This window comes from Scyliorhinus canicula, chromosome 17 (assembly GCF_902713615.1).
Source record: "Scyliorhinus canicula chromosome 17, sScyCan1.1, whole genome shotgun sequence".
NCBI lineage: Eukaryota > Metazoa > Chordata > Chondrichthyes > Carcharhiniformes > Scyliorhinidae > Scyliorhinus > Scyliorhinus canicula.
Window position 1 is genome coordinate 91455775 of NC_052162.1, and position 13399 is coordinate 91469173.

The 13399-nt window shown below is 50.8% G+C and overlaps 1 protein-coding gene across 2 annotated transcripts in view; it reads left to right on the forward strand.

Moving 5' to 3' along the window:
- Positions 1-410: 410 nt before the first annotated feature.
- The window catches only part of LOC119951664 (sodium- and chloride-dependent neutral and basic amino acid transporter B(0+)-like), a 70180-nt gene continuing 57191 nt past the window's right edge, over positions 411-13399 (forward strand). For both annotated transcript variants that reach the window (XM_038774854.1, XM_038774855.1), the window contains exons 1-2: positions 411-645; positions 870-1023. In XM_038774854.1, the coding sequence (XP_038630782.1) occupies positions 574-645; positions 870-1023 (226 nt within the window). In that variant the 5' untranslated portion in view covers positions 411-573. The remainder of the gene's footprint in view (positions 646-869; positions 1024-13399) is intronic.

Genomic DNA, 13399 nt, shown 5'->3' on the forward strand with positions numbered 1-13399 from the left:
CACTCCCTTTGACACCTTTGTCAAATCTCTCCTGTGTTCCCACCTATCCCTCCGCTTCCATTCTGCTCTGTCTTGCTCGAGTTCCCAATTGATGCAGTTATACTAGATTTAGAATGTTGTGGAGATGCCGGCATTGGACTGGGGTGGGCACAATATGAAGTCTTACAACACTAGGTTAAAGTTCTGTTGGATTTTAATCTGGTGTGTGAAGACTTCTTACTGATTTAAAATGTGTAAATGCTTTCAAACCCGTCAATACATCAACTGTAATTTGATTCAGAGTGTTTAGAACTCAGTGCAATCATGCAGGAGGAAACATTAGTGTGGAAACTGAGAGCAAATATATCCGAGGAACTTTGGACCTTAATGAACAGGATTAGTCTGCTTTTAAACAGTGGAACGACTGCCTTCTGATTTTGGAAGAGTCATGATCTGGTGAGAAGCTGAATCATCTTTAAACACCTTCATGCCAGAAGCAGTGTAAAGTTAGAAGACTTTTAGACAAAAATGTCTTTATTCAGGTTCAGGTCCGAACACTGAACAAGTGGAAGAATCGTTCATCATAATCCAAAAATGGACATGGGGGGCTTGGCTTTATCTGAATTCTCACAGAATGTCCACCAAACACAGTCTCCAGAGGACACGGTGAGTAATTTTATCAAAACGTGACTTGAAACTCATGTAAGACTCTGCGAGGTGCTGATGAATTCGTGATTTGGGTTGTTGAGAATTGTGGGGATCAGGGTGCTTCCAGGCTACCAACTGATTGCTATAGAACAACATAATGTTTCTGTGGTGAATTAAAACTGTACTTTTTGCTTGAGTTCTGGTCTAATTCTGAGTCGGCCATTTCCTCTCTTTCCCCCCAGGCTGCCACCAATGAAGATGTGGGTAAAAGTGACGAGAATGTGGAGCGAGGCAACTGGTCCTCGAAGACTGACTACTTTCTCTCGGTGATAGGCTGTGCTGTGGGTCTGGGCAATGTCTGGAGATTCCCTTACCTGGCTTACAAAAATGGAGGAGGTACAGGAGAAAAATATGAATCACAGAAGAGAGAGAGAGAAACAGAAATATAGGGGATAATTAATTAACTAATTTTTTAATTTAAAAAATATTTTTATTGTTATTTTCAATTTATATACAGCAACACTTTACATTTAATATTTACAGTACATCTGGTTCTTATATACATATTGATATTGTCTGTCTTGGTGTGTCTTCCTCCCATCCTTCCCATCTCCCTTCCCCCCTCCCCCAGCCCCTCTTTGGTATCCACCTTTTTCACTCAGGGTGCACTGTCTCCGGCTCATTTTCTCCCCTTTCCCCCCTTCCCTTTATGATTTCTGCTGCCTGTCATGTGGATATTGGGGGGGGGGGGGGGGGGCTTCCACACCCTCCCCCTCCCTCCATGCGTCTCTCTGTAGTTCCCCTGAGTTCCCTCCATGCTGTTTTGGACCAGAGTTTAGAGAACCCCAAAGTGTATCATGGAGTTCACCTGACCCACAACGTTTAATAGATTGTGGTATGGGGAGCACAGGGCCCACTCTACAGGTGTGGTACAGCAGAAATGGAAAAGTATTTTTTAAAAGCAAAACAATGTTTATTCTATGAACTCAAGTTAACCTTTTTAAAACATACAGTGAACATCTTAGCAACCATCAATTCAAATACAACCCCTAAAGAATACAACACTAAGTAATGCTTATGGTGTCCTTTAAACATCCAGAAGGCTTACAAAAAACATAACCTTTAACAGAAGCACATCAGGTTAAAGTCACTACTGAGAACATTTAGAATTCTGAATTCACCAAATGATCAAGAGATAGTCTTTTCATGGTAGAGAGAACAGCAGTACACCTGCTTTGTCTGGCTTCAGCTCCAACACTGAAAAACGAAACCAAAAAAACATACCCAAGCTTTTCTCAAATTAAAACTAAAAGGCAAAGCCAGAGCTCAGCTACACCCATACTCTGACATCACTGCAGTAACATGAGCAGCCAAACATTTCATAAAGTGACATTCTCATGACAATGCTTGCTCCCCCCTCCCTCTGGAGTTCCTGTATGTTTCTGTCTGACTACTCCCATATTTCCCATCTCTCACTGCTTTTTCCCTACTCGCTGTTGGCTTCGAACAGGTCTTGGAACAGGCCGATGAATTGTTCCCATGCTCTGAGAAAGTATTTTTCTGACTCTCGGATGGTTTATTTGATCTGCACATCCTCCCCATGTGTGCGTGGGTTTCCTCCGGGTGCTCCAGTTTCCTCCCACAGTCCAAAGATGTGCAGGTTAGGTGCATTGGCCATGATAAATTGTCCTTAGTGTCCAAAATTGCCCTTAGTGTTGGGTGGGGTTACTGGGTTATGGGGATAGGGTGGAGGTGTTGACCTTGGGTAGAGTGCTCTTTCCAAGAGCCGGTGCAGACTCGATGGGCTGAATGGCCTCCTTCTGCAATGTAAATTCTATGAAGTGTTGACGCTGGGGCAGGATTCCTGGAGTTGCACGACAACAAAACTGGTGCTGAACCTGGGTCGATTCAGCGACTGTGGAGGGGCTAGCACCGGCAACACGTGGAACACAATCGATTCAAATGAGAAATGGTGTTGGATTCGCCAGGTCTATGATTGACACTCGAGAGGATGACAGGCTGCAGCCGCAGATACACATTTCAGTCCCGGTATGTACACTCATCCCAGCCAACAAGAATGGTACTAGTTGCGCTGGAGCACACCCATTCCACTAATGGGTAGTCTGGGGCAGAGGGCACATGAGGGGGATGCCCTGGGGGGGGTCACCCATACAACCTGTGGCCCGAAGTTGACATTGGGCAGTCAGCAGCATACGCATGTGGAGGTGGAGCATCGCGGAGGCCCAGGAGAGTACTGGGTCAGGTCTGCTGATAATATGTCAATGGTGTTTACTGTACATACGTTCTGGAATGCGTTGATGCTGCTGTTGATGCACCGGAGAATTGCGATTTGGCATGAATCCGGCGCCCGCAACATCTCGGCGTCAAAATTGATTCTCTGCCCGATTAAGGCATTGGCCAACGGAGAACCCTGCACTTGTTTTGTTTCAATATCTTCAACGGTATTATCATTATGCGGTGTAAAGGGTTATGTTGGATATCATGTGGTCCACATCCTCAGCCATTTAGATTACATAACATCAGATAATGCTGAGAAGCAGTTTTGCATGAAGCCTCAGGCAAAGCCTTGTACTGTACACAGTTAGCAACCTTTACATTAAAAGGTCATGTTTACCATAGCCTTGCCTCCTTGTAACAACCTTGGTATATGATAAGCTAAGACCCACAATGGTGATAGCAGAATTTAGAATGCATGAACTTTCCACATCTACTATGTTTTCTGAACAATTATGTTTCATTCACTGAAGGGATCTGGGCTTCACTGGCTAGGCCAGCACTTATTGCCCGTTACTCAAGCTGTTCTCTTTGAACCACTGCAGTCCCTATGGTGTAGGTACGCCCACAGTGCTGTTAGGGTGGGAGTCCCAGAATTTGACCCATTGACAGTGAAGGAATGGTGATATATTTCCAAGTCACCGTGGTGAGGGGAACTTTCAGGTGGTGGTGATCCCATGTCCTTCTCCTTCCAGATGGCAATGGTCGTGGGTTTGGAAGGTGCTGACTAAGAAGCCTTGGTGAGATCCTGTGCATCTTGCAGATGTTGCTCACTCCTGCCATTATGCATCAGTGATGGAGGAATGAATGTTTGTGGATGGGATGCCAATACATGAGCTGCTTTATCCTAGATGGTGTCGGACTTCTAGAGTGTTTGTGGAAAAGCACTCATCCAGAGAATATTCCAACACACTTCTGACATGTTCCTTGTAGATTAAGGACAGGCTTTGGGGAGTCAGGAGGTGAGTTCCTCACCACAAGATTCCTCGCCTTTGACGTGCTCTTGCAGTCACTGGGCTGGATTCTCCGCCCTACTGCGCCACATTTCTGCCCCGACCCGCCGGCGGGACTCTTCGTTACGCTGGCTGGTCAATGGGGTTTCCCATTGTGGGGCAGCTCCACGCCTTCGGGAAACCCCCGGCCGCCCGCAAAACGGAGCATCCCGACCGTGGAGGATCCCGCCCACTGTATATAAATGGTTACTCCAGTTTAGTTTCTCGATGTTGATAGTGGGGGATTCAGTGGTGGTAATGCCATTGAATCTCAAGTGGCTATGGTGAGATTCTTTCTCGTTTGACATGGCGATCGCCTGGCACATGTGTGATGTGAGTGTTACTTGCCACTTATCGGTCAAGCCTGAATGTTGCCCATGTCTTTGGCTTTTGGACATGGACTGCTTCAGATATGTGGATATTGACATAAACACGCAAAGGGAATGTAAATGGCAAAGAAGGGTGCTGATAGTGGCACCTAAGGAGATCAGCGTGTGTTAATACCAGTACGGCATCAACTAGAGAAGACCCAATAAAGAATGACTGGTGCTGTATATAATAGTAATTGTAAAATAAAGTAAGTTTTTGTTTCTGCCTATTCGGTGTGGACCCTTTGTTGCCCTTACAAAAGGTATAGAGCAGGGGTGGGCAAACTACGGCCCGCGGGCCGCATGCGGCCCGCCAAAGGTCTTTATGCGGCCCACCAAGTCATTAAAAAAAAAAAATGTTTTTTTTCAAAATTTAAAAAAAAAATTTTTTTTTTCAAAATTTAAAAAAAAAATTTTTTTTTTTTAAGGTTAATGGGGGGGGGGGGGGGGCTGTTGGGTTACTTACTGGTATAGGGTGGATACATTGACTTGAGTAGGGTGATCATTGCTCGGCACAACATCGAGGGCCGAAGGGCCTGTTCTGTGCTGTACTGTTCTATGTTCTGTGTTCTATATGAGGCGCCCAGAATCATAACCGGGTGAAGTAATTATTTTACTTAATATACTATGCGGCCCTTTAAAATTGTGAATTTCTGAATGTGGCCCTTGCAGGGAAAAGTTTGCCCACCCCTGGTATAGAGGGACAACGATGGCTATTTTGTTTCCCTATTACCTTCCAAACCTATGCGTTAGCTTTCTGGGTTTCTGAACAAGGGTCGCCAGTCCATTTGTGTTATGGATAATAATTATTTGCCTTTTCGTTCGCTCTTCCAAAATAAACAATTCCACATATTACCACATTGAATTCCAGTGGCCAATTTTCTGTCCACTCACTTAACCTCTGTGTAAGGTATTTTTTCCTCATTACAACCTGCCTCCCCTCCCACTTATGAATCATTTGCAAATTTGGCCACAGTACACTCTGTTCCTTCCTCCAAATCGTTAAAATATATTGTGAAGAGTTGAGGTCCCAGAACTGATGCTTGTCACACTCCGCTGGTTACTGCCCTCCAACTACCAGGTGGCACAGTGGTTAACACTGCTGCCTCACAGCAACAGGAACCTGGGTTCAATTCAGACTTTGGATGACTGTGTGTGTGGAGATTGCACGTTCTCCCCGTGCCTGTGTGGGTTTCCTCCGGGTGCTCCGGTTTTCTCCCACAGTCCAAAGGTGTGCAGGTTTGGTGGGTTGGCCATGAGAAATTACCCATTAACCAAAGAGAAAATGCTGGAAAATCTCAGCGGGTCTGGCTGGGCAAAGCAAAGATTTGACCAAGGGTCATCTGGACTCGAAATGTTAGCTCTTTTCTCTCTCTACAGATGCTGCCAGACCTGCTGAGATTTTCCAGCATTTTCTCTTTGGTTTCAGATTCCAGCATCCACAGTAATTTGCTTTTATAAATTACCCATTAGTGTCCAAAGGTATCTATGTTCGGTGTAGTTATGGGAATAGGGTGGAGTGTGAGCCCCAGAAGATCAGTGCAAATTTGATATGCAAAATGGCCTCCTTCTGCACTGTAGGAACTCTATGGTTCTAACCTGAGAATGGCCCCTTATCGCTACTCGCTGCTTCATGTTAGTTCAGCAATCCTCTATCCATGTCAGAATATTACCCAAAAATCTTGAGTAGTAGCCTTTTGGGTGGCGCCTTATCAAATTTCTTTTGAAAATCCAAATATACAACATTGACTGGTTCTCCTCTTCCTATCCTGGCTGATGGGTTCTCAAAGAACTCTAGTAAATTTGTCAGACATAGTTCCCCATTCATAAAACAATGTTGACTTGACTTGATCAGGGCTGGGATTCTCCAGTGCCTGATGTCGGCAGTGGGCGGAAATGTTGCAACAAGCAAAAAATGTGATCGCGTTGTGATGCTCCAGTCCCCTGCAGGCATCGAGGCTCGCAAACCACGCTGGCGGCCCCATGCAAACCTATAATTGCCGTGGACAGGAAGTCTTGGAGTCATCTTGTGATCCTCAGGGGTAGGTTAACTGATAGTGTCACTGTTAAGACTTCCCCCCCGTAACTCCCTGAGATCCAGGCAGACATCCCCCAAAAAGGCCGAAATGCTTTCAGATTTTTCTTACCTCGATGCTCCCCCGCAACAGCCATGGTGCTTGGGCCCAGCTGGTAAATCCTTCTGCCAGTACATACCCATGTGACTCCCTCCCGAGAGGGGTGGAGCATCACTGAGGGGTGGGGCGTCCTGCATCTGGCCCATTAATCGTAGTCAAATCGATGCAAATCATAGATTTGCTCAGAGCACATCTGGTCATATAGGAATCCACCCAGGCCACCCCTCTGGAAACCATCAGACCCCAGCAGTATCATCAAGGGGATGGGCATGGCCAAGACAAATCACCGGCCCACCAGGTGTTGGCACTCCATAGAAGTGCTGTCCCTTTGCAGGGGAAGCAGGGGGATAGCAGAGCTCGCCCCAAACAATTGATGCATACATCGTGGCCATTGGGTGGTGAGGACAGAGGCTCCACACATCACAGGCTGGCTGTCAGTCACAGATGGGAACAGGAGTGCAGTGTGGAGGACATCTTATCGAAGCGGCCAGGGGGAAAAGGAAGGGAACATGTTGAGGGTGACACAGTAATACCACTCAAGGTAACCAGGTAACCTGGCAGCATTGAATGGTCAAGGGAAGTCTAATCTTGCTAACATTCTCTCTCTCGCTCTCTCTTCCTCTGCCTACAGAGACATGGGTTTTAGAATACAGCCAGCTATGCTCACTATCTATCTGGCCGCTGCTGCCATTGCGGATGCACAGAGGCTAGAGCATCAGGGCAAGTCCAGAGAGGACTCGGCACAAGAGGAGCTGTTCCAGAAGAACAGGAGCCAGCTGGTGAGTCTCAAATGCTGGCCGTCCAAAAGGCCGAGGAGGAGATGCCAAGGAGGCGCCGCATCATGCCACATTTATATCGTTGGCGCCTGTCCTTCGAGGAGCTGCCAGACCGTGTGGGCCGACGCCAACCCCGGCTCACCAAGGACACCATGCGCCACCTAAGCAAGATGGTAATGGATCTGAAACCGTGGGGGTATGGAGGAGGACATCCACTCCTGGTGGCCATTAAGGTGACAGTCGCCCTGAACATTTATGCCTCTGGCTCATTCCGGAGCGCGAGTGGGGAACTGTGCACGATCGGCCAACAGTCCACACACTGGTGTATCTGCACTGAAACAGATGTCCAATGCGACTGGCCAGTGGACTATTTCACCTTCTGCAGGACCTCTTATCTTTCAAATAAGTGATGAGGGTCCAGTGGTAGTGTGAGATTGAGTTTTATGGCAAAAATCAATTTAGTATACTTCAAAAACGACAAAAATACAAAATCAAAGAAGCTGAAGCCCAGCTGGGTATAAGGAAGCAAACAACTGGAAGAGAACAAAGGTGAAGAGAGAGAGAAGACACAGGCAACACTTGTGCCAGTAACCTTATACCTATGTTTGATACCGCGCCCCCTCTTTGCCCCGTATTGGTTTACAAGTTTTAAATTGTGACTTCTGAACAGTGGTCGTCACCATCACTCACGTTGATACCTGACTTATTCCCTTTGCAGTCCAGCTGAGAGACTGGTGTAAGGTTTCTCCGCCAAGCTGACCTTGACTTATTTAGAACAATGCAGCTTGTATTTCAACTGTAGTTGCACTAATATTAAAACTTGGATTTTAGCTATTTCCAGGGCAGTGGACGACATCACCTTCAAACTGGATCAGGCCCACGAGGATACCCAGGCAGCTGGATCTGCTGCCATCTGCTGGCATACCCCAGGTCCAAGAGGTGATCAATAGAACGCATGTCCCCCTGTGGGTACCGGTTCAACAGGAAGGGCTTCTATTCCTTGAATGTGCAGTTGTGTGACCACCAGCTGTACATCGTGCATGTCTGCATCCAATACCCAGGCAATGTGCACAACACGTACGTACTCATTGGTTTCTGGAACCTTCGAGGCGTTCCCTTCGGGGAGAGGATGGCTCTTGGGTGCCAAGGCTTAACCACTGAGATCATGGCTAATGATGCCCATGCAGAGGTGCCAGAGTGATGCGGACACCTGTTAAAACAAGCATTAGGGTTCTCATGGTACTGTTCTGATGCTGGACTGATGCTGGACTGCTCTGGTGGGGGGCTTCAGTATAGCCCCAAGAGGTCCTCGAGCATCATCTTGGCATCGTAACATCACACAGCAAAGGGGTGACATGCTGGTCGCGGAAGAGGAAGAGGAAGAACGGCTGGCGGAATCTGATAAAGAGGAAGAGGATGGTGTCCAGAAGGATGTCGACATAGCATCTGAGCTGATTTGGCAGGCCTCCCAACGTGTGACCCAGGGCTGGGCACACGGGGCAACCTCAGCACTTCACGATTTACAACTAGAAGGCTTGGCCACCGGCAGCTCCACAGTCCTATCTCACCTCCTCCCCCTGCTCCCCCTAAATTCATTCCACCCCTACAGAGAATCCCCTTTCCCCAAAACCTCTCAGCTTTCCCTCTCCCTCTGTCCTTCCAATTTTTCCCTCGCCCTCAGTCCTTCACTCCATCTTCCCATGGGCCTTCTGCTCCTTCCCACTACCACAGCTTCCTCCCCCCACGCTAAGGGTTATACCAACATCCCGACAGAGTGTTGTCCATCGGACGAAGGATGGTGATGACACTGGAGGATGAGCTTTGATGGTCTTCATTGTTTGACAAGGTCTGACTCCTGTCTTTCATATACGATACTACTGTCCGCTGGATGATCCCTGCATGTATGCTGGCAAACACTTCTCGCGGGTCCATACGGCTTGTGGGGGGGTCTGTGGGAGACAGAAGATGGTGAACGGCTGGGGTTCACTCACTGGGGATACTGTCACATGAGGCGGGCTCACACTTATGGTCCCATGCCCTGTTGCTTCATGCTGAGGTTGTCAGTATGTGGGACGTTCATGTGTCATGAATGTTGCCCTGCTTCAACCTTTCCCCCCATCCCCTTCCCACACGGCAGGTGCATAACACCCAACACCAGCCCACCCTTTAGAATGCTCAGACAGAAGTTGGAGGCAAGTCAGATTGGTGGTGCAAAAGTAATTAATGGTGACAATGTATAATACTGTACCCTTACGTGTAACTATATTCTATCAACTATAGCTGCGCCAATTTAAGTGTCATCTATGTTCCTTATTTTATGTGGCCTACCGTTCCTTCTAGGTGTTACCCAGAAAGCACATCAAACATGGAGACGGCCTGCTGCATGTCTCACCATCTGACCTGTGATGCCCTGTTGCAAAACGGCCACCGTTTTGCTGCGGTATAGCAGGACAGCAGCGTAGAGCACCCAGCTCTAGCTGCTGATATGCCCTGGAGAATTGCCGGGTCCATGGCCGCGTTAGCACACGGCGAGGGCTTACAACGGCCGCGCCGTGCTTCATGGCAGATGCAGCCCGCGGTCCCGGCACGCAAAATAGTCCCGGACCACCCGGCCCCACAGTGCCCCAGCCCTGAATAACGACCCCCCCCCCCCCCCCCCCGCCCGCGGATCAGCCCTCCCCCGACTGTGGCGGTGCTGTATTGAGTCCGCAGCCGCCACGCTGAGTCCCCGACGGGTGAGACCATGAGAGACCCACATTGCTGGTAACTCGGCCAGTCAGGGGCAGAGCATCGGAGGGCAGGCCTCAGGCAATACCCTGAGGCCATAGATACTTGATGCGACGTACTCTCCGAGTATGCCACTTTGGAGGGGGCGGCGTATCGCAAACGCGGCGCCGCCCCGATTTGGTCAAAAACATGGATTCTCTGGGCGTTCGCTGAACGCGATTTTGGCGTCGGTGACCGAAGAATCCAGCCCATGGTTCGAAGTCTTTCTCCTAGTCTTCCACCGTGGACATCACCTTTCAGTGTTGGACTGGGTACCACGCATTGTCGACGCTTCTCCTGTGTCTGAAGGTGGTTTGAGTGCTCCAGTTCTGCCTGCAGACACTGAAATCTTGTTGACACTCCCTCCTATAAATCCTGGCTCAGTGTCTGCATCTGCATCAGTGATGTGATCCTACTTTCCAGGAGCATGACACCTGTCTGGATGATGGCTGTTCCCAGAGATCAGGGAGCCTTCTGACCATCTGCTGCTTCAGGAATCCCCGCCTCCAGCTGATGTGCTGCAGAATGTGTGTGGTGCTCACTAGAGGGTGACCCAGGAGCCTGATCATTAACATTACCCACCGATGTGATAATCTCTGGGTTGGTGGAGAGGTGCAGTTGAATGCAGTGTCAAAATGTTGGTGTCTTCCCTGGAGTGCCAGGGTACTTTGAGGGTTTGGTTGGGGGAAGCACCCCCGGACAACCCGGCTTCGTCCGATGGTGATCCTGCAAGACAAAAGAAATGTAACTGGATTCTCCGCCGGCGGGATTCTCCATTGTGCCTGCGGGTTTCCTGACAGCGTGGGGTGGCCATAATGGCAAATTCTTTGGCAGGTGGCGGTAACTGAGTATCCTGCTGCCAGAGAGGGCGTGCCGCCCAGGAACATGTGGCTGGCTGATTAGGGAATCAAGCCCATGGGGTGAGACCTTGGGAAGGTCTGGTCTGTGGGAGAGGGATGATTCATTGGGTGGGATTTTCCCGTACACGGCGGGGCCGGGGGGGGGGGGGGGGGGGGGGGGGGGGGGCAGCATTGGGCCGCCCCAAAGGTGCGGAATCCTCTGCACCTTCAGGGGCAAGGCCCGCCCTGGAGTGGTTGGCTCCCCGCCGGCTGGCGGGATAGGGGCCTGGCACCATGCCAACCGGTGCCGAAGGGTCTCCGCCGGCCAGCGCGAGTCGGCGCATGCGCAGGAGCATGCGAGTCGGCGCACGACAGCATGTGCTGTCATCATCCCCGTGCATGCGCACAGGGATTCACATCTGCATCGGCCATCGCGAAGGACCACATTGGCCAATGCGGAAGCAATAGAGTGCCCCCATTGCACAGGCCCGCCCGCGGATCGGTGGGCCCTGACCACGGGCCAGGCCACCGTGGGGACACCTCCTGAAGCAAGGTCACCCTGCAACCCCCCAGGAACCCTGGAGCCCGCCCGCGCCGCCAGGTCCCGCCGGTAAGGGACCTACTCTGATTTACGCCGGTGGGACCGGCTACAGGCAGGCAGGACGTCGGCCTATCGCGGGCTGGAGAATTCGGGCAGCCCTGGCGCCCATTGAGTCTTGCCGGATCCTGTCATTCTCCGAGGCGGGCAGCGCGACTCATGCTGGACCGGTTTTTGGGGGCGGGACAATTTAAGTAAGGCGGGGGCGGGATTCACGCCGACCCCCGGCGATTCTCCCACCCGGCGGGGGGGGGGGGGTCAGAGAATCCGGCCCACTTGCTATAAGGACATCTGGGGCGGCATTCTCCCCTACCCGGCGTGACGGAGGGTGTCGGCGTAGGGGAGTAGCGCCAACCACTCAGGGGTTGGACCTCCCCAATGGTGGGGAATTCTCCCCACCTTTGGGGGCCAGCCCCGTGCCGGAGCGGTTTGCACCAGAAGACTGGCGTAAAAAACCGCTGCTCCCAGCAGCGGGGCTGGCCGAAAGGCTTTCGCCGGTCGGCGCATGCGCCGGCCAGCTGCCGCTGACGTTACTGCCGGCGCATGCACGATGTGGGGTTCTCTTCCGCTTGGCCCGGAGTCTGAGCGGGGGGCCCCGATCACAGTCCAGGCCACCGTGGGGGCACCCCCTGGGGTCCAATCGCCCCCCGCCACCCCAGGACCCCGGGGGCCTGCTCGCGCCACTGAGCCCGCCGTTCCAGAGGTGGTTCAAACCTCGGCGGCGGGCGAGGCCTCCCAGCGGCGGGACTTCGGCCCATCCGGGCTGGAGAATCACCGCAGGGGCCTCTCCGATCGGAGTGGCGCGATTCCGCCGCCGCCACTTCCCGGGTGGCGGAGAATCTCTGCCACGGCGGGGGCGGGATTTTAGGCGGCCCCAGGCGATTCTCCGACCCTGCTGGGTGTCGGAGAATTTTGCCCCTGCATTGCATTGGGTTCCCACTTGTTTGGAGAATCACAACTACGGCCCTCTCTTGGACTCCTCGGGAATCTTCCGAGAGGGTTTGGACCCGAATGTCAAGCCATTTCCCCCACCTGTCTTCTGCAGCTCAGGACGATTATGGGCCGCCTTTTCCTCGGGGGCAGAGACAGGGCATAGTGAGATGCTGGGAGGTGAATTCTATGAAGGGGCCTCTGTAGATAGTGACATGTGTGTGCAAGGCTCCTGGCCAAAGAGGGCAATACATTTCTAAGGGATTGCTGGAGAGTGGCTTGTAATGGAGATGCAGGCAGGTCGGGTATTGTTGGCCTCTCGGGGATTGGGGGCAAATGTGAGGAGTGACAGATGTTAGTGACGCCAGGTGCACAGAGGTGGTGACTCACTCCAGCTGTTCCCTCTCCACCCTGCCCATGCCCCTCATAATTTTGTCCACCTCGACCAGGTCGCCCATCAGTCTCCTCTGCTCCAGCGAACACAACCCAAGCCTATCCAATCTCTCTTCACATCTTAAATGTTCCATCGCAGGCATCATCCTGATGAATCTCCTCTGCACCTCTTCCAGGGCCAACACATCCTTCCTGTAATGTGACGACCAGAACAGCACACAGGACTCCAGCTTTGCCTCACCAATGCCCCATACAAATCTAACATGACCTCCTTGCTTTTGTAATCTTAGCCACGATTCATAAAGACAAGTGTAGGCCTTTTTCACCACCCTATTAACCTGTCCTTCTGTCTTCCGAGATCACCTGAATTGTGACTGCATGGAAATCCCAGCAGGAGCACAAATTTCATGCCATTCACTTCCAGCAGGAGAACATAGCCTCCCAAATGGAGAATTCAGCCCCTGATTATTACTTTCCAAATGCACTAGTCTCTCCTTCATAGTGATTCGAAGACTTTTCCAAGAAGTGAAGTTAGACTGACTGGACTGCAATTTAGTTCATTTTGCCTCCTTCCCTGTTTGAAGTCTGACAGTTTTCCAACACTTTGGCACAGTTCCAGAATCCAAGGATTTATGGAAAATAACTCCAAATGCATCCACGATTTCTGTCCTCCTTTACAA